Genomic DNA, 19,430 nt, shown 5'->3' on the forward strand with positions numbered 1-19,430 from the left:
AATTCATACAAGGGTCGCAGACTACCGACGCTGGCCCCCCCACTTTACCTAAACCCTCCCCGCCCTCGAACCGATGACGACGACCTCCCACTGCATCGAGCTCGACGAGCTCGACGGTACACAGACGCGGCACCGTCGCCGCCGACTCCTACACCACCTGCGGACTCGCGATGTAGGTACGAACACGCGCAAGAGACTGGATAACACACGCGATACAATGCGCGTCTGTATACCCCTACATGCATACGCAAGCTAGACGACCTCGGTTGGTAAGGTAGAATCACGATTCGGAGGCCGCTCGATAATCGTATCTCGTTATGAGAACGGTCCCGGGGCTGTAGGGGAACGGAACTACGAGAAACGGTGCGACGCAGTCACCGAGAAGTTAAGGGTCTTTTTATTCTATTCTTGAAATGCTGTTTCTTATAGCTGCATAATGGTATTTGCAATTTAAGAGAGGATTCATAGATTGTAGGCACATCGTGTGCCACGGATAATCCTCCGTCAGGTGTTATCCAGTCACGTGGTTTTACTCTACAGTAATGTTTATTATTAATACCTTTGGCTTACGGCTAACTTGTTTGCGGTCCGAAACAAAATGCGAACTCGATTCTATACGAATTATGCGACAATGACTGCCAATCTCTCACGTCGGTTGCGTCATCAGTCGTCATTGTGACATAAATTCGTATAGAATCGAACTCGCATTCTTTTTCGGACCGAAAACAAGTTAGCCGGAAAGAGGAGGGCATTGATGAACATTACTGTACATTCAATCGCTCTTTTCTTTTTGTACCTTTGTAAGCAGAAGCTGTCTGGCTTTAACGTGTATGTGCAGGGTATACACGCGTTTCGGAAAGGTGTTTGTACTCACGGGTCTGTGGACAGGTTCTTAGATCGACGGTAGGTAGTCAATATTGCGAACATTCGCGGTGATGTACAGTCGGTGTCTGTTAAGCGGAATACGAATACCCGGGAAGTTGGACAAGTCAATGCTGAATAAAATTGACCAAGTGAAAGGGTTTAGAGTTCGGGGATAAGCCATCTAGAAATGATGGAAAAGACAATCTCAGAGACAACACTAAAGTTGCAAACATTTCGCTCTTCTTCGCAAATTGTCCAATTCAAATTGGTATTTACTTTGTCGGGTGTACGCGTTCCATATATACCTGCTATTTCTACCTTGGTCTGAGGAATCTGAGAGACCAGACAAACAAATAAGCGACAAACTAGTAGAAAGACAAGTGGATACCCTCACACAGACAACGGCAATGAAGATAACGAAGTTATAAAATTACAGACCCACGCAAATGGGTCAATGTTTATATAATTCGAAGCAATTAAGGCAACCCGTTGTCCGCAACTCAATTCCAGTGCATCATCAACACACGATATATGTACTCCATCCGTACACCAGGCGACACTTATAGTCCAATAGCCACTGTGCCGTGTGCTGCTGCAGCTAAGTTCGGAAGTCCTCGGGCAACGATCGATGCACTATTTTGGTAAGGCGTCAAGACTATTTATAGATCTCAGTATAAGCACGTGACTTGGGTAATAGCTGGTTAAGGTGGCTCGATCAGGGTGTCGTGAGCAGCACCAAGGAAGCGACAGAGATTTCTCCTCGTTGCCGATCGTCATCTGGGACCTCTGACATCCGGAAGCTGCAGAATATCGGACTGTGAACTCGCGTTTCTGCACCTTCGACTTATTTACCATCATGTTTTTTACTGCCTCTGATATCGATTCACGTTAACACACTTGATTAGACTTTGCTGCTACTGCGGTCTCTTATCGCGCTACACCGTATAGCTATACATTAACGATAAAAAAAAAAAAAAAGTGGCATGGTCGTGAACGGCGCTGGTCTGCCGATCACAAATAAATCGGTCTAAGTCCGCACCGCGCGTGATGCACGAATTGTAAATTACCCCATTCTATTTTACATTTTGAACGACCTCGGCCAATGCAATGGCTCGTTGCGTCAACAGACAAGCCAGAGGAATATCACAATGCCCACATACTCCTCAAGCATGTATAACGAGTCCGTAATTCATCTCATGTGTTATTTATTATGATTTACATAATCACAATGACGGTTTATCGACGATTGTATATAATATCTTGGGTCAGCTGAGTAGAATTTCTTTTTTATTCCAGGGGCCAAGAATTAAAGATCAAATAGCTTCACCCGCTTCCTCACAAGTTTGAAAAGTGCCATTCCAGTATGGGCCTCTTTCCTTCGGAGATTAACGGCGGCAATAGCTTTGTGGGCTTGTTCTTCGAGTACCAAGTATTAACTTCGTGGAGATAGGGTCTGAACAGACTTGATATGGCGTCTTTTCGCTCCTCTTCGCTTCTCGGTACATCGCAGACTTCACGCCACTCTCGCCATCTTGGATCAAGTTTCGCTTCTTTTCGCTTCCTATCCTCGTCTGCCTTCTCCTTCGAGCATATCACCAGCTTACCTGCACTCAGCAATGATAAACTAGAGATAAGTAAGGTTAGCTTGAAAATTTCAAGTGGGCTGAACCAAGAGGGAGGAAAATGCAAAAGTTGTCCAAACAAATTTTCTGCAACCTTTAAACCGCATAACTTTTCCCTGATTCAATTGTCAATAATAGACGTAAAAATATTTCTTGAACAAATTTGAATACCTGTTCCAAGAATGTTTCGTGTATCGTTGTACCTACGTATATAAACTCGGAAAATTAGCCGTACTTTTAGTTCAGAGCAAAGATTACGGTTTTGGTTTAAAGGTTTCGAAGATAAGGCTATTCCAATCGTCGAAACTATATCGTAAAATCAATCATAGTTGCCGAAAACTGTGGCGTAGCAGGTTGGAACTCGTGTTCGGGTCTTGAAAAGCGAATAAGGGACCTGAGAGGAGTGGTTAAGTGAGCGAGCCGGTTTTTCTATTCATTTTCGTTGCAGGTATAAAATGCCTCAGACCTCTGTAACTGCTTATAACCTTTAAGGCCACCTAAATGGCCTCTTCTCCTTTTCTTATCTCGTTGACTAGACGCTTTGTAGTGTGTAATATAGCCCTGTGTACAGCAGCACTTAGCTCTGCGATAATAATTTTGTCGTCGTGTCGAATTAAATGCTATTATTATACATTATACGTGAGTGCAGCGGTATAAGATATGGTTTTCTACCAGCTGTATACGTCCGCACTTTTAAGGCCATGCAAAATTTTGTCTAAATTTAATTCTAACTTTTTCCTTGTGTATAATATGCCCAGATGGTTTCATTTTTTACCTTTCCTAACCCATTTCCTTTATATTATAAATACTAAAACCGCAAGCTACAACGGAAGTTCAGTTTCCTACAATATCTCTCTCAGAACTACAGAATATTACAAATTATCCTTATCCTTACGCGATATAAACGGAACTAACATGTGCGTTGTAATTCGCCAGTATATATTTTTATTGATTACCGTGTTCCAAGTGTGCGAAATTAGCTTCTCGGATTCGGACCTACTTAATAATGAAGCTAGATACAGTTATCGAGTTGTTAAAGTGACGCCGCGTTATCGGAAATCAATTACTGATATTCAAAGTAGATAAGTAGTTGTTATAATCCGTCAACGCTTTGTGCCAAAAAATATGTTTCACTGGATTATGATTCGAACCAGTCGTATAAACCATGCAAAGAACGAACGCCAGTCCTGATTGAATTCTCGTACATTCTACAACTCCGCGGTTTTCCTCAAAATCTGATTCTGGTATCATAGCAGGTGAATTTATAAAAAAATTGGTACGTCCGTTGATTTCGAACGTGTGGATTAAAAATAAAACAACTACAACCTTTCTCAGGAGTTAGAAAGTTTTCACTTTCAAACAGCCGTTAGACTCGCACCCAGCGGTAAAACGTCTGGATCGTCTGTCCCTTACACAGCGACCATATTTCTTCCTCTCATTTCACGGCCACGTGTGTTACATAAGCCTGAATGCGAGCCTCATCCAACACCCATGCTTACTCATAAAACCCATATTATGGTTCGTTTTCACAAAACGAACCTCAAAATTTTTTCTATAGTTACCTACTTATTCTTACTTGCACTCGTACGAATATAAAATAAGTACATACATACGTGAGTACAACGACACAAAAAAAAAGTAAAAATAAATTAATCAAAACGAAAGGAAGCATAAAAATTATCACAAAGTGGTGCCATGTGTGCGGGTGAAACGGCGGAACGTTACGCAACGCTTATCATCACCATATGCGTAAATGCGACAGCATGTATAGAAACAGAACCGTGTAATTCTTCTGCAAATTACGTACGTCGAGCGTATTGTGAACACTCGCAATTTCCATCTGCTGTCGTCGTGAGATGTTCACCTTCACCGCCGATCCCTGCCTTGACCTTGTAGGCAGTGCCAGGCCGGCTCTCCTGAATCCCACTTTCATGCGGATGCTGCAAAGAAAAAAAATCAACGCAACCCATAAACTCGTCTACGACGTTCCATAAAGAAAGTTAGAGAAAAACGTGAGCCTCATTTTTTTCATACTCTCCATAAAATTGACCCTGAGAAATTGCAAGATAATAACATTAACATGCGACCACATTGCGTTTAATATTGTCCGATGAGATAGAAAAATTATTAGGTGAGCCTTGTCTCTGTTGACATTCTGCTGCGACGTTGTCGACTCCGTGGCATTGGCGCACCTCCCCCCCCCCCCCCCCCCCTTGCAGTGATATGTACCGTAAATTTAATTCGCACGTACATTTTTTTCCCACCCAGAATTAGTGCAAAAGTATGTTTAGCACATTTCGACGTGCTGCCAGTGTCATGTTTACACTTCGTCGTGCAGTTGAGTACACAGATAAAAATTGCTAAGCTTAGACTGACTGGATTTTAACAGTTCAAATTGCGCGTCAAACGATTTCAATCGGCGAGGTTGCAACATCGATTGAGAAAACCGTTGATAAGGCGCGGGGCGGGAGGGGGGGGGGAGACCAAGGGAACGGACCTTGATCAGCATAGTTAGCCAATGCATATTTCAAAGATATCATAGTCGCCTCGATCAGTTCACAGAGAGAAAAAAAAAGAGAGAGAGAGAGAGAGAGAGAGAGAAAGAGAGTAAATTAAAGGATCATCTCTTTTTAATGTGTATTCTCGTTCGAAGGAATTTTCAGAAGCGTGCAAAACCTCGTGACAAGGTTGTCGGGTGAAGGAAGAAAAGATAAAACCGAAACGGAAACTCACTTCGTGTCTATAAATAACTCCAGGTACGTAAGCCCCTGCATGGTCCGCAGTGTTTTCCAAGTTTTCTTTTTCGGAAACAAAGGTCCGTTCTTTTCCTTCGTCTGGAGGATCTGGTGATGGTCGTTCAAACGCATAGTCATCAGGAAGTCCAACGGCGCATTGTAGTCGGTTTGAAATTTCGCCACGCCACCAAATCGGAGTTCTTGTGTATTCGAATGCGGCCGTTGGCTCGCTGTAGGAGAGAAGACCCCGGAATACGTTAGGCAAGATATATATAAACTCCGGGTCAGAAATGGAGCTTAAAGTTGGTCTCTCCTTTCTTTCGTTGGCGTCATTACTCACCCCTTTCTCAGCTGACGCTTTTAAGAGTTTCGTCTGACACGAATAAACAGCTTCATATATAGGTGTATATTATATATATATATATATATATATATATATATATATATATATATCTTAGATATATGTATGTTATTTGCCACGGTTCTACGGTCTTCCAAATATACATAACCATGCATAGCTTAGATCAATACGGAACCTACGGTTTCGTTCATTAATTCACAGCTATTCCGATCGGCCATTCAAGTCAAGTGATATCTCGTTCTAAGATTACTTTAAATAAGTAAATTTTAAACTCAGATATCTTAACCTTGGATTTATTTCTATTTCTGTACATGCTGGAGGAACTTCCTCAACTGCCGCACTCCCAGCTTCCAACCGCATCTTCTGTATGTACCAATATTCGTATTGCTCGCTACGCGGAAACAGAGCCACCTTACCTGTAATGCAGGAACGGAGTATGAAAGAAACGATATTTAAGTGAAGGCATTCGGAGAAGTAACTGATCTTCGTTTCCTCAGTAGTTACCAAAATTTCGGACTGAACAACGTATTTTTTTAAAAGAAAAAAAAGGAACTTGGTCGAAGCCAGGTTTGCCCTCGTTAGACGCTCTAAATTCGTTCGGCGGACACCTCCCCGCACTCTGAAAAACTATGTGGGCCAACCTGAATCACTAATTAGATAAAAATCGACGTATACTTCTATGTGCTCCCACGGTGAAGCTTCGAAAATGTTGCGCATTTTATGTTTTATATCAGATAAATTTTCCTACGGTCATAAAGTCCGAAATGTGCATCGTTCGATATGACGCGAACAGCCAATTTGGGTTAATCCAAAGCGAGAGTTAATACTTCTGCGAACGTCAAGCTCTGATTGGCATTTATTCCTTGAGTAAATACGCAACTTAATGCCTGTGTGCCTTTGAACGCGTGCTCACAAATGTATAACCATGCATATCCATAAGAAGAAGAAGCAAAAACTCGCGTTTTAGACTAACTGATTCGTTGACGCTGGTTGTTTACGCAATGGCCAGGTGAACGATACAGGTGAACTGAAATACCAGTTGTGTCTATTGGATTCTTTTGAGAGTACGTTTTTGATGGTTTTGTCTTTCATTTTTATTCCCATAAAGCACACAATGTCTTCACGAGGGTTATTTAGAAGAGCTGAGAAGCACTGGATGAAAGGATACGCATTCGCATCATCGACCGACTTTATGAAGTTTACGACATCCAATCACTGTAATGAACAGTTCTGCCATTCGGTAACGGATCACAAAGATATCGACCTCCGCAATTAACTTGAATGAAAAGGCAATCAGTAATCAGAAGGTTGTTAGCCTTTCATAACCCGTGATTAGTCGGTGATTTAAAATTACAGAATTAATCTTCCATCCTATACTACAAGCCCCAGTTCATCTTATAGCGATCATCTCAGTCTATTGACATCGCAGTCTCACCATTCCCTTAAACGAAAGAACCAAAACCTGACTCACTTTTCCAACCTGCGTACAGGTCGACCTTTTCCTTCGGCAAGATCTTCATCATTGCATGGAGTGCCTTAGCATTACGTCCACAATTGTCCACGTACCACGCCTTACTTTTGACCGTCCATCTGTCCAGAGTTTCCGCACTGATCTCAGCCTCCGGAGCCACAGGGTCGTCTAATAATAAATGGAAAAAGACGCTTACCTATCACATACGCTAGCCATAATTAAGAATTTAACGAATCGTATATCGCAGAACGATGATAGAATGCGATGATTATATCAGAATTCGATACACATGATTAGATGGACAACAGTCTTGTCTTTTACGCACGAATTGATGTCGCCCCCATTGATTAATTGATCGTCTCTAACAACGAGACCAACCCACGCTTGTGTAGGTGTAGAAGCGTACATAACGATGGTTGGACACTTAGTAACTCGGACATCTGTTCACCACGTTAGCTTATCATTCCAAGCTGGTTATCTGTAAATCGATTTGTCAATACAGATAGTTCACTTACCAGGCACACGTGGGATCGGTGATAACTGCTTGGCAACACATTTGTGCGTTGGACCAACACGACCGTTAAAGAATATACCATCTGTTAGATAGCTTGGCGACACGTCGGTGATGCAATGTCCCACAGGTTCGGGCTCTGGATACTATCGACAATAGAAGAATCGTTTGGTTATCAAAATTGACGGAAGATCGAACTACGGATCTCTCAGTTTTATATGCGTACAAAGTACATGATGATTTGCAATTCGCTGTAATGATTAATTCATCGAGTTGAAATTCATCCTGAGAGTAGGTATGAGGTACGGAATCATTTCCAGTTCATCCATTTTGCCACTTGAAGGTGAAGTATGATCGTAAGTGGTTGGTAGTATCGATAGCAACGGTCGTATTAACGGATCGATACGACTCTTTTTTTCAACAGTAATCGAGATAAGCTTTCACGGAACGTCTTTTGACGAGTTTTGCTAAATTCGAGAAATCGATACCTGTCAATCTACATACGCGATAAACGGGTTCCTCAACTTTTTGGAAAGCAGACGCATATATCCTCGGTACCGATTTTCTTTCGGAAGAATGGGTGAAAAAAGTTAGCAAGAAAATTGACAAGTTCTGTTCGCGAATGCGTTAAGAAAGTTGAAAATATTATCGTGGTGAAGAAAGAAGCCGGAAGTAATAATGTCCGTTTTGAAGATGCAGACGCCTCCGAAGGCCAGTGCAGGTTTTGGTACCAGAACGAAGAACGAGACGCCGGATATGAAGGAACAGTATCTATTCCTGCTTGAATTTTTCGTGCACAGTATCTCCGGCGAGAGATTGGCAAAACTGAATCAAATGTTCTTCGTACCGACGAGTGTTTGCTTCAGATTCTTAACCTTCAACGACGACAGTATAGAGGTTACACCGGTGGATCCGATGTTCGAACCGCAAGCCGGTATCGCAGATGAAATAGAATACTTCTACTCCGGAAGATCGGTTATGTTTGCGATAGCAGAAGACGTCGTGATAAACAAGATATCGGAGTTCAACGTAGCTCTGATAGTCCAGAAAAAGATGCCGGATAACATAAAGCCGAACGTTTTAGTCGGCGTGAGCTTTATCGACTTGAGCAAGCAGTTCGCCGAGCTGAAATGCGACCTCCAGTGTTGTTCGGACAACCAAATACCACCACCCCAATCATGCGAGGGTGAATATCCGCTGCTCTTCAACGGTGATATGGTCGGTGAAATAAGCGTCTACACTCGGCTCTCCGCCTTCGGCCAGACGATAGTGACGGAATTCGACGCCCCTCCGGACGGGGCCCAGAAACAGTCGACCTTTCTCTTCAGAGGGGATGAAATCGAGGACAAAACACTCGCCTACAAGTGCCGTATGATAAACTCAAGCAGCGTTGACATCTGCCAGGAGTCCACCGAGGATTTGGGACAGTGTCCGATATGCGAACCGGCCCATTTTTCTTGCCTCCCTTGCGGCCTCAGCTTTGGGGCTGTCGCTCGACCCGCGTCTCCGGCTCTGACCGAGATCAAGTCCCCGATTCAGACTTCGGCTTCCTACCCCTCTCCGACCATCGGTTGCGGCCCGATCCAGTCGAGTCGTGGAGGTCCTTGCGGCAAGGCGGTCGTCCTGAAGGTTTCGGGACTCCTTGACGCCGGGGATGGCAGCAAGCAGCCGACGGTCACCGTCGTTCCCGAGTCCGAGGCTACGGGGCCGAACAATCCTCCGGATTCTGAGCACGATGTTTTTATCCTGAGGATCGGTAAGAAGGGACTTGTTGCCGAGGGTGAAAAGTCCGATTTACAACTCGAGATGCGGACGCCGAAAGGACCCGAACGACGTCCCCCGATTAGATACGAGACACGCGAGGCACAGACTGATAGTGATAAAGGTGGGAAGGGTAAGGGAAAAGGGAAGGGGAAGGGAAAAGGAAAAAAGGGAAAGAAATAACGAGGGGGGCAGAGAATCGTTATTTTCATTTTATACTTCCGGTACTGATTTTCGATTACTCTGTCTAGTCCGTCCTGGATTTGTATATCTATACAATTAAATCGTTCAACCCTTTCGTCGTTTACTTTATTATTAATGGTAATAAGATTGATGAAAAAAAAATTTACGAGCTAACACGTTGATTTTTCCACCAATTTTTTATCCACCGTATAAGAATTTTGCGTCAATGTAAAGCTTCAACAGATCACACTTCACGTCACTCGTCAATTAATGACATGTCGTAATTGAAGCTAATTTCCTCCTTGTAAAATTACCGAAACACTGTAAATTTCTACGTTCACATGACTAAATTGACAAGAATTAACCGATGCATAAACATTGAATAAATAATTCACCTCCGATATCATGGAGGGTCAGGAACAGCAACTTTTTCTCATGGAATTCCTCGTCGACAAAGTCAACATTCCCTCAGTCCGCGCGATGCACGATGACATGTTACCTGTAGTGACCTGTGTGTCTTTCCAGGTACGATACAGTGATGGTCTCATGCTTCTTATTTTACCATTTATTCGCAAACGATGCTTGCTCCGCAGGTGCTTAATTTACCGCCGATAAACATTTGCCAAGAGGCATCGTCCGACGGATGCACATGCGTCGGCGGTGACGTCCAATATTTCAAGAAGGGTAAATCCTGTCTTTTCGCTCTACCATCGATCGTCGTGGAAAAACCATTGCCCACCTTTCCGGTTACGATGTCTGTGTACAAAAAATTGCCGCCAGGAGTTCTGCCCGACGTAATGTTGATCGGTACTCATCAGATTCAAGCCAAAGATCTGTTCAACGCCCTTCTAAGTCACCACGTCTTTGAGGCTGGCAATCCATCCCGCACCATGAGGGAGACCTTCAGGATCACCACGGCTACTGGTCAGAACGTCGGCGAGGTCACCGTGTTCGTTAGGGTGTCTTGTTTCGGGAAAAAAATCGTCACCCAGTTCCAGATACCACATAACAAAAAACCGTACCTTTTTAAAGGGGCAGCCAACAGTCCCGTATACCAGTGCAAAAAACTACCCTCCGGCATGATTCTACCCCATAACCCAGGGCCAAAATGCTGCTGCACTCGTGAAGCTCAGGCCAATTCTCGGGGCAGTGGTGAATCCTATCCTAGGACCTGCTGTCCCACACCACAAACCCAAACCACCCCTCGGTCTCCGGCTAATTACAAACCCCCTGACTACGGTCCTCGACCCTGTTGTCCATCTCAAAGATGCCCCCCGGAGCCCTGCCCCCCGGCGACGTCCATCGCGCCCCAAAATTCCTTCGGTTTTTCGTACGAACAACCAACCCGCAAGTGTGGATGTCCCGCTAAGGAAGGAAAGGGCTTCAACTGATCCTCGGAGTCTGCTTTCATCCTTAGAGTCAGGAAGCTGCTATACGCTGAAGGGGAATTCGATCTCTACCTACGTTCCCAAAGCGATGACGATTTGACGACACGTACGGAGTACAGAAAGTTCAGCAATGTTGTAATTTTTTCATCATTCTCGGAATAAAAATTTCGTACTACAACTAAAATAGTCGGATTACTTTTGAAATTCAAATTGGTGCGAATGTCGCTCGAGCTATTGGTCTGTAAGCAATCATCATGTATTGTATTTCACATTGTGAACGTTAATTTTTTCATCTTTTAGACTCTACTGTTATAACTATTTCTGTCTTCGTTGTACTGTTATATCAACAAACGTGTACCTATAATCATTACGGTGAACATAAGGAAATAAGTAGCAAACCCACGTGCGTTAATATTGCGCAACACTCTGCCACGTGCGAAAACTTAACGCGTGTGTGAATTAACGGTACGTAGGTATAATATGTTATACCTAGTGCTCTCGAAGGCAGAATCAAGCTCATGATAAATATCGGTGTGTCTGCCAGCTTCACGTCGAGGAGTGAGGCTCGAATTTCGTAAATCCTTTCTTTATCGGCGGAAACTCTATAGATATTCAATACTTGCACAATCGTTTTGCCCAACAGCACTGAAGTGACTTTGACGCAGTCACCGTCAGGTTTAATCTGGATGGTATCAGTATGATTTGCTATAAATATTGCGATATGAGAATTGGTGCATGCAGCTGCTGATATAACTGATTGAAAAGAATTGTCATTAAGTTAAGTGATTGTGCACCAGCTATCGAATTCGTTCACAGCAATTGGTGACCTCTGAATTTATTCCGACAAGTTAATTCACCTCTATTTCTAAATTCAAATTAGGCAATGATGTCATCGTTTAATATACCTGATCATAGGTGCAATAACCTTTGGTTAAAAGTCATACAGGTTCTTAGATGAAAACGATCTCTTGCCGTAATCTGCAATCAAATCTATCTATTTTATATACCTATCTCTATATCTAATCATTCTTCAGCTGTCTTTATTTATAAACTCTTATAATGATACAGATTGACCAAACTTTCACAATCCATCAAACCGATGATCGATAGTTTAAATTGACATTTTCTATTCTTCGTCCATTTATTGCTGTTTTTTCGTATAAAAAAAATTACCGAGTTCCTATAATGGATTCTAAACTGATAATTTGCAGACAATCGCAACCACAGATTTCGCTCGAAAAATTGGTAACTTTTACAATACTGTATGTACAGATATACTTGATACCAAAAAAAAAAAATTGTAGGTATAGCCGGATTATAGAATCACGGGATGAAGCAGAGTTAACCAAGTTGCTAGAGACTTTTTTTCTTACTGATTGAGTACCCAAAGTAAACACGTCATCTGAGATGACTCTAATAAGGCGAGCATACGTTCCTTAGGCCGCGAATTATTGCATCTGATACGTGGGTTTCACGTCCTCATTAAGTGGGACTAATTGAGGCTAATTCTGTTTAGCTAATGGATTAATTAGGCCAGTTTCTGATGTCCCGTAGGTCGTAAACCCGTACTCCACATTGGCCAGCATCACTTCCGGATGTATTCTCGTCGCATTGGAATACCAGCGTCTTATGTTAGACGTGATACTAAAAATACAAACCGCAGGTGTCTTGTTGACTCATCGTCAGCGGGATCCAACTGTCAGCCCCGTTACAGAGTCACGTTTGTCGATTTTGAAAATATTTAAAAACGACGAGATTGCTAAAATCGACCTGAAGGACCCGGAGCACTTTAGGTTCGTCCAGTACGCCGGAAAAGGAAAGAAGGGCGGTAAAAAGGGAGGCAAAGGGGGTGTAAAGAAGGAGAAGCAGAATAACGGGGGTGAAGAAAATACTGCGCAGCGCAAAAGGGAAGAAGAGGAACGACTCAAGAAGTGGAAAGATGATTGGGAAAAGAAGTTGAAAGCCCAGGAAGCGTTGGACGAAGTGCCATGCTGTTCAACCAAAGGCTTATTCCTGAAACCTAGGACTCAATCGAATATCTGGATTAAAGTTACGGAGGACAAAAAGACGCAGGATGTGCAAATGGCCTTTATGTAAGAAATTTGAATATAGTCACAATCAATTTGCTACTCATTAGCGTTTCTAATCCTGCAGATTGGAGTCGATTATCGATCCCTGAGAACTTTGTCTAACCATTTTCGACTCGTTTTTTCAGGCACGTTCCTGTTCCGAAACCAAAAACTCCACCCCTGCCGAAATTAGTTAGGGTGGAACCCCCAGAAGACCCTCCTGTGGCCGCAGAGAAGAAGGGCGCTAAGAAAAAAGGAAAAGGAAAAGGAAAAAAGAAATTAATTGATCAGTTTTGACACTTCTTTGACCGTATATGTAGACATGATGATGACAAGTTATATTCTCAATAAAACCATCACCCCGGCCAACAACGTCGACACATTTTGAAACAGACTCGTTTATCGTTCATTATGCTTTCGGAGCTTCTCTAATTGCTTATAATTAATATAATGTAGATTGCTATTATACTCGGACAATTCGTACGATGAACCGAGGTCAAAGCGGGTCTGGTAAGATGTAATCAGACTAATTTTAGAGACTGGGTTCGAGATGCCGTACCGGCTTTCTGCGAAGTAATGACGAGGTATTTTTCTGTACTTTCCTTTATCCACCTGGCTAGCTAACAGTGATATTACCGTTGAAATCAACGTAACTTATAATCAATTCAAAGGATTTTGACATTAGCTGAAAAACATTACCATGCGTCGCACACCGACTGCATTTAAAGCTTGTTCTAGAGTTCAAAAGATCTCTGAAAACACCGCTAACAGCGCTATGCAAACCAATCGATGAGATTTTCATGTTGATAACTGTTATACGAGTACCGTGCGTCTCCGTAGGTAATTAGCTTTAGCACTTTCGATAGTGGAGTCATGTTGTAACCTAACTTGTAACCATTCGCAACGGTTTCGTAAGATAACTGAATTCCATAATTATCGACTGAGGTTAACAAAGAAGCAAGCTGAACTACTATTATGTGGTTTGTCTTTATCGCAACGATTATAACCTCGATTTTTTTTTTTTTTTTTCTGAAGAGCTTTTATCCAAGAAACAAAAAATTTCTGCATATTTTCATCGTATTCCATCAGATGTTGATTCTATAACGTTTAAAAGGCCTTTTCTCAGTTCCTTGTAGCCCAATTAGTCTACAAAGTATCGTTCAAATCAACCATAGAACAAAAATTTTCTGGCTACGAAATCGGAAAAAGGCTTTTTTGGTTTCCTTAGGTTCCAATTGATTGAATTTCAGTTTGAGTTTATTCAATATGCCTTAGTTCTAGAACAACTGTTGGGATGTCAGTGTTTACCACTTTAGCAAGTTTCCAAATAGTACAATTATAATATACTGGAATGTTAAACTAATATTAATATATTATACCAACAATTATGATGATATAATACTAATTGAAATAAGTATTATAACATAGTTGTGAGGTTCAAGACAAGAAAACAATGCGATAAAATGTAAAAATATTACGTACGAAGTCTGACTGCTGTACGGGGAAGATAACTGCAATGTAGTACATACATTGCATTACGGAGAATATTGACAATGTTGTATGAGACAAATATTATTGTAGTTTACCGGTGCAGTTTCGATTCCTGTCTGCGCACAGGTGCGATAGACGTCTGCAGGATACAAAATATATAATATTTTATTGTAACCATTTTGCGAAACTTTGGATTGAAATCGATGGTACCAATATAACTTTCTCCGTATTTTTTTCCTAATCTTTGAAATTTTGGCCCCACGATCCTGCGAGTAGCTTTTTTTGCCATTCTGAGGGTCCAATTAGTGGAAGAAGAGTCCTGCAAAACGATTCTGAGGCAAAAAGTTTCCGAGCTCTGAAAATCGCAAAAAAAGAAGGCTAACCCCTTTGGATTTTTTCAGTCGAAATTTGGCCGATTTTGTAAGAGAGTTAAATTGATTTTTTCATGGCCTATATCTACGTAATTTTGCGAGAGGAATCGATTGCGCGTGGTCCGAATACGCTGCGAGCAACGTATCAAGAGTTACGGCTGAAAAACGTGAGATTTCTTTCGCAATTTCTCTGCTTCTGATCCCACGCTGGTTTTGATGTCATTTTCGCATTCCTGAGGGTCCAATTAGTGGAAAAAGAGTCCTGCAAAACGATTCTGAGGCAAAAAGTTTCCGAGCTCTGAAAATCGCAAAAAAAGAAGGCTAACCCCTTTGGATTTTTTCAGTCGAAATTTGGCCGATTTTGTAGGAGAGTTAAATTGATTTTTTCATGGCCTATATCTATGTAATTTTGCGAGAGGAATCGATTGCGCGTGGTCCGAATATGCTGCGAGCAACGTATCAAGAGTTACGGCTGGAAAACGTGAGATTTCCTTCGCAATTTCTCTGCTTCTGATCCCACGCTGGTTTTGATGTCATTTTCGCATTCCTGAGGGTCCAATTAGTGGAAAAAGAGTCCTGCAAAACGATTCTGAGGCAAAAAGTTTCCGAGTTCTGAAAATCGCAAAAAAAGAAGGCTAACCCCTTTGGATTTTTTCAGTCGAAATTTGGCCGATTTTGTAAGAGAGTTAAATTGATTTTTTCATGGCCTATATCTACGTAATTTTGCGAGAGGAATCGATTGCGCGTGGTCCGAATACGCTGCGAGCAACGTATCAAGAGTTACGGCTGAAAAACGTGAGATTTCTTTCGCAATTTCTCTGCTTCTGATCCCACGCTGGTTTTGATGTCATTTTCGCATTCCTGAGGGTTCAATTAGTGGAAAAAGAGTCCTGCAAAACGATTCTGAGGCAAAAAGTTTCCGAGCTCTGAAAATCGCAAAAAAAGAAGGCTAACCCCTTTGGATTTTTTCAGTCGAAATTTGGCCGATTTTGTAGGAGAGTTAAATTGATTTTTTCATGGCCTATATCTACGTAATTTTGCGAGAGGAATCGATTGCGCGTGGTCCGAATACGCTGCGAGCAACGTATCAAGAGTTACGGCTGAAAAACGTGAGATTTCTTTCGCAATTTCTCTGCTTCTGATCCCACGCTGGTTTTGATGTCATTTTCGCATTCCTGAGGGTCCAATTAGTGGAAAAAGAGTCCTGCAAAACGATTCTGAGGCAAAAAGTTTCCGAGCTCTGAAAATCGCAAAAAAAGAAGGCTAACCCCTTTGGATTTTTTCAGTCGAAATTTGGCCGATTTTGTAGGAGAGTTAAATTGATTTTTTCATGGCCTATATCTATGTAATTTTGCGAGAGGAATCGATTGCGCGTGGTCCGAATATGCTGCGAGCAACGTATCAAGAGTTACGGCTGGAAAACGTGAGATTTCCTTCGCAATTTCTCTGCTTCTGATCCCACGCTGGTTTTGATGTCATTTTCGCATTCCTGAGGGTCCAATTAGTGGAAAAAGAGTCCTGCAAAACGATTCTGAGGCAAAAAGTTTCCGAGTTCTGAAAATCGCAAAAAAAGAAGGCTAACCCCTTTGGATTTTTTCAGTCGAAATTTGGCCGATTTTGTAAGAGAGTTAAATTGATTTTTTCATGGCCTATATCTACGTAATTTTGCGAGAGGAATCGATTGCGCGTGGTCCGAATACGCTGCGAGCAACGTATCAAGAGTTACGGCTGAAAAACGTGAGATTTCTTTCGCAATTTCTCTGCTTCTGATCCCACGCTGGTTTTGATGTCATTTTCGCATTCCTGAGGGTCCAATTAGTGGAAAAAGAGTCCTGCAAAACGATTCTGAGGCAAAAAGTTTCCGAGCTCTGAAAATCGCAAAAAAAGAAGGCTAACCCCTTTGGATTTTTTCAGTCGAAATTTGGCCGATTTTGTAAGAGAGTTGAATTGATTTTTACATGGCCTATCTCTACGTAATTTTGCGAGAGGAATCGATTGCGCGTGGTCCGAATACGCTGCGAGCAACGTGTCAAGAGTTACGGCTGAAAAACGTGAGATTTCCTTCGCAATTTTTCTGCTTCTGATCCCACGCTGGTTTTGATGTCATTTTCGCATTCCTGAGGGTCCAATTAGTGGAAAAAGAGTCCTGCAAAACGATTCTGAGGCAAAAAGTTTCCGAGCTCTAAAAATCGCAAAAAAAGAAGGCTAACCCCTTTGGATTTTTTCAGTCGAAATTTGGCCGATTTTGTAAGAGAGTTGAATTGATTTTTTCATGGCCTATATCTACGTAATTTTGCGAGAGGAATCGTTTGCGCGTGGTCCGAATACGCTGCGAGCAACGTATCAAGAGTTACGGCTGAAAAACGTGAGATTTCTTTCGCAATTTCTCTGCTTCTGATCCCACGCTGGTTTTGATGTCATTTTCGCATTCCTGAGGGTCCAATTAGTGAAAAAAGAGTCCTGCAAAACGATTCTGAGGCAAAAAGTTTCCGAGCTCTGAAAATCGCAAAAAAAGAAGGCTAACCCCTTTGGATTTTTTCAGTCGAAATTTGGCCGATTTTGTAAGAGAGTTGAATTGATTTTTTCATGGCCTATATCTACGTAATTTTGCGAGAGGAATCGTTTGCGCGTGGTCCGAATACGCTGCGAGCAACGTATCAAGAGTTACGGCTGAAAAACGTGAGATTTCTTTCGCAATTTCTCTGCTTCTGATCCCACGCTGGTTTTGATGTCATTTTCGCATTCCTGAGGGTCCAATTAGTGGAAAAAGAGTCCTGCAAAACGATTCTGAGGCAAAAAGTTTCCGAGCTCTGAAAATCGCAAAAAAAGAAGGCTAACCCCTTTGGATTTTTTCAGTCGAAATTTGGCCGATTTTGTAAGAGAGTTAAATTGATTTTTTCATGGCCTATATCTACGTAATTTTGCGAGAGGAAGCGATTGCGCGTGGTCCGAATACGCTGCGAGCAACGTATCAAGAGTTACGGCTGAAAAACGTGAGATTTCTTTCGCTATTTCTCTGCTTCTGATCCCACGCTGGTTTTGATGTCATTTTCGCATTCCTGAGGGTCCAATTAGTGGAAAAAGAGTCCTGCAAAACGATTCTGAGGCAAAAAGTTTCCGAGCTCTAAAAATCGCAAAAAAAGAAGGCTAACCCCTTTGGATTTTTTCAGTCGAAATTTGGCCGATTTTGTAAGAGAGTTGAATTGATTTTTTCATGGCCTATATCTACGTAATTTTGCGAGAGGAATCGATTGCGCGTGGTCCGAATACGCTGCGAGCAACGTATCAAGAGTTACGGCTGAAAAACGTGAGATTTCTTTCGCAATTTCTCTGCTTCTGATCCCACGCTGGTTTTGATGTCATTTTCGCATTCCTGAGGGTTCAATTAGTGGAAAAAGAGTCCTGCAAAACGATTCTAAGGCAAAAAGTTTCCGAGCTCTGAAAATCGCAAAAAAAGAAGGCTAACCCCTTTGGATTTTTTCAGTCGAAATTTGGCCGATTTTGTAGGAGAGTTAAATTGATTTTTTCATGGCCTATATCTACGTAATTTTGCGAGAGGAATCGATTGCGCGTGGTCCGAATACGCTGCGAGCAACGTATCAAGAGTTACGGCTGAAAAACGTGAGATTTCTTTCGCAATTTCTCTGCTTCTGATCCCACGCTGGTTTTGATGTCATTTTCGCATTCCTGAGGGTCCAATTAGTGGAAAAAGAGTCCTGCAAAACGATTCTGAGGCAAAAAGTTTCCGAGCTCTGAAAATCGCAAAAAAAGAAGGCTAACCCCTTTGGATTTTTTCAGTCGAAATTTGGCCGATTTTGTAGGAGAGTTAAATTGATTTTTTCATGGCCTATATCTATGTAATTTTGCGAGAGGAATCGATTGCGCGTGGTCCGAATATGCTGCGAGCAACGTATCAAGAGTTACGGCTGGAAAACGTGAGATTTCCTTCGCAATTTCTCTGCTTCTGATCCCACGCTGGTTTTGATGTCATTTTCGCATTCCTGAGGGTCCAATTAGTGGAAAAAGAGTCCTGCAAAACGATTCTGAGGCAAAAAGTTTCCGAGTTCTGAAAATCGCAAAAAAAGAAGGCTAACCCCTTTGGATTTTTTCAGTCGAAATTTGGCCGATTTTGTAAGAGAGTTAAATTGATTTTTTCATGGCCTATATCTACGTAATTTTGCGAGAGGAATCGATTGCGCGTGGTCCGAATACGCTGCGAGCAACGTATCAAGAGTTACGGCTGAAAAACGTGAGATTTCTTTCGCAATTTCTCTGCTTCTGATCCCACGCTGGTTTTGATGTCATTTTCGCATTCCTGAGGGTCCAATTAGTGGAAAAAGAGTCCTGCAAAACGATTCTGAGGCAAAAAGTTTCCGAGCTCTGAAAATCGCAAAAAAAGAAGGCTAACCCCTTTGGATTTTTTCAGTCGAAATTTGGCCGATTTTGTAAGAGAGTTGAATTAATTTTTACATGGCCTATCTCTACGTAATTTTGCGAGAGGAATCGATTGCGCGTGGTCCGAATACGCTGCGAGCAACGTGTCAAGAGTTACGGCTGAAAAACGTGAGATTTCCTTCGCAATTTTTCTGCTTCTGATCCCACG

At 42.2% G+C, this 19,430-nt stretch overlaps 2 protein-coding genes across 2 annotated transcripts; both read left to right on the forward strand.

Annotated features, from left to right (window-relative positions):
• The first annotated feature begins 8,176 nt into the window (after positions 1-8,176).
• LOC124404030 lies at positions 8,177-13,326 on the forward strand. The gene is made up of 2 exons (XM_046877835.1): positions 8,177-9,407; positions 13,108-13,326. Exons 1-2 carry the CDS (start codon positions 8,243-8,245, stop codon positions 13,260-13,262), a joined length of 1,320 nt encoding a protein of 439 aa, XP_046733791.1. The 5' UTR covers positions 8,177-8,242; the 3' UTR covers positions 13,263-13,326.
• LOC124404029 lies at positions 9,761-10,922 on the forward strand. The gene is made up of 2 exons (XM_046877834.1): positions 9,761-10,033; positions 10,102-10,922. The coding sequence occupies exons 1-2, from the start codon at positions 9,914-9,916 to the stop codon at positions 10,897-10,899; spliced, it is 918 nt and encodes a 305-aa protein (XP_046733790.1). The 5' UTR covers positions 9,761-9,913; the 3' UTR covers positions 10,900-10,922.
• Positions 13,327-19,430: the final 6,104 nt, after the last annotated feature.

The sequence above is a fragment of the Diprion similis genome, chromosome 3 (assembly GCF_021155765.1).
Source record: "Diprion similis isolate iyDipSimi1 chromosome 3, iyDipSimi1.1, whole genome shotgun sequence".
Taxonomy (NCBI): Eukaryota; Metazoa; Arthropoda; class Insecta; order Hymenoptera; family Diprionidae; genus Diprion; species Diprion similis.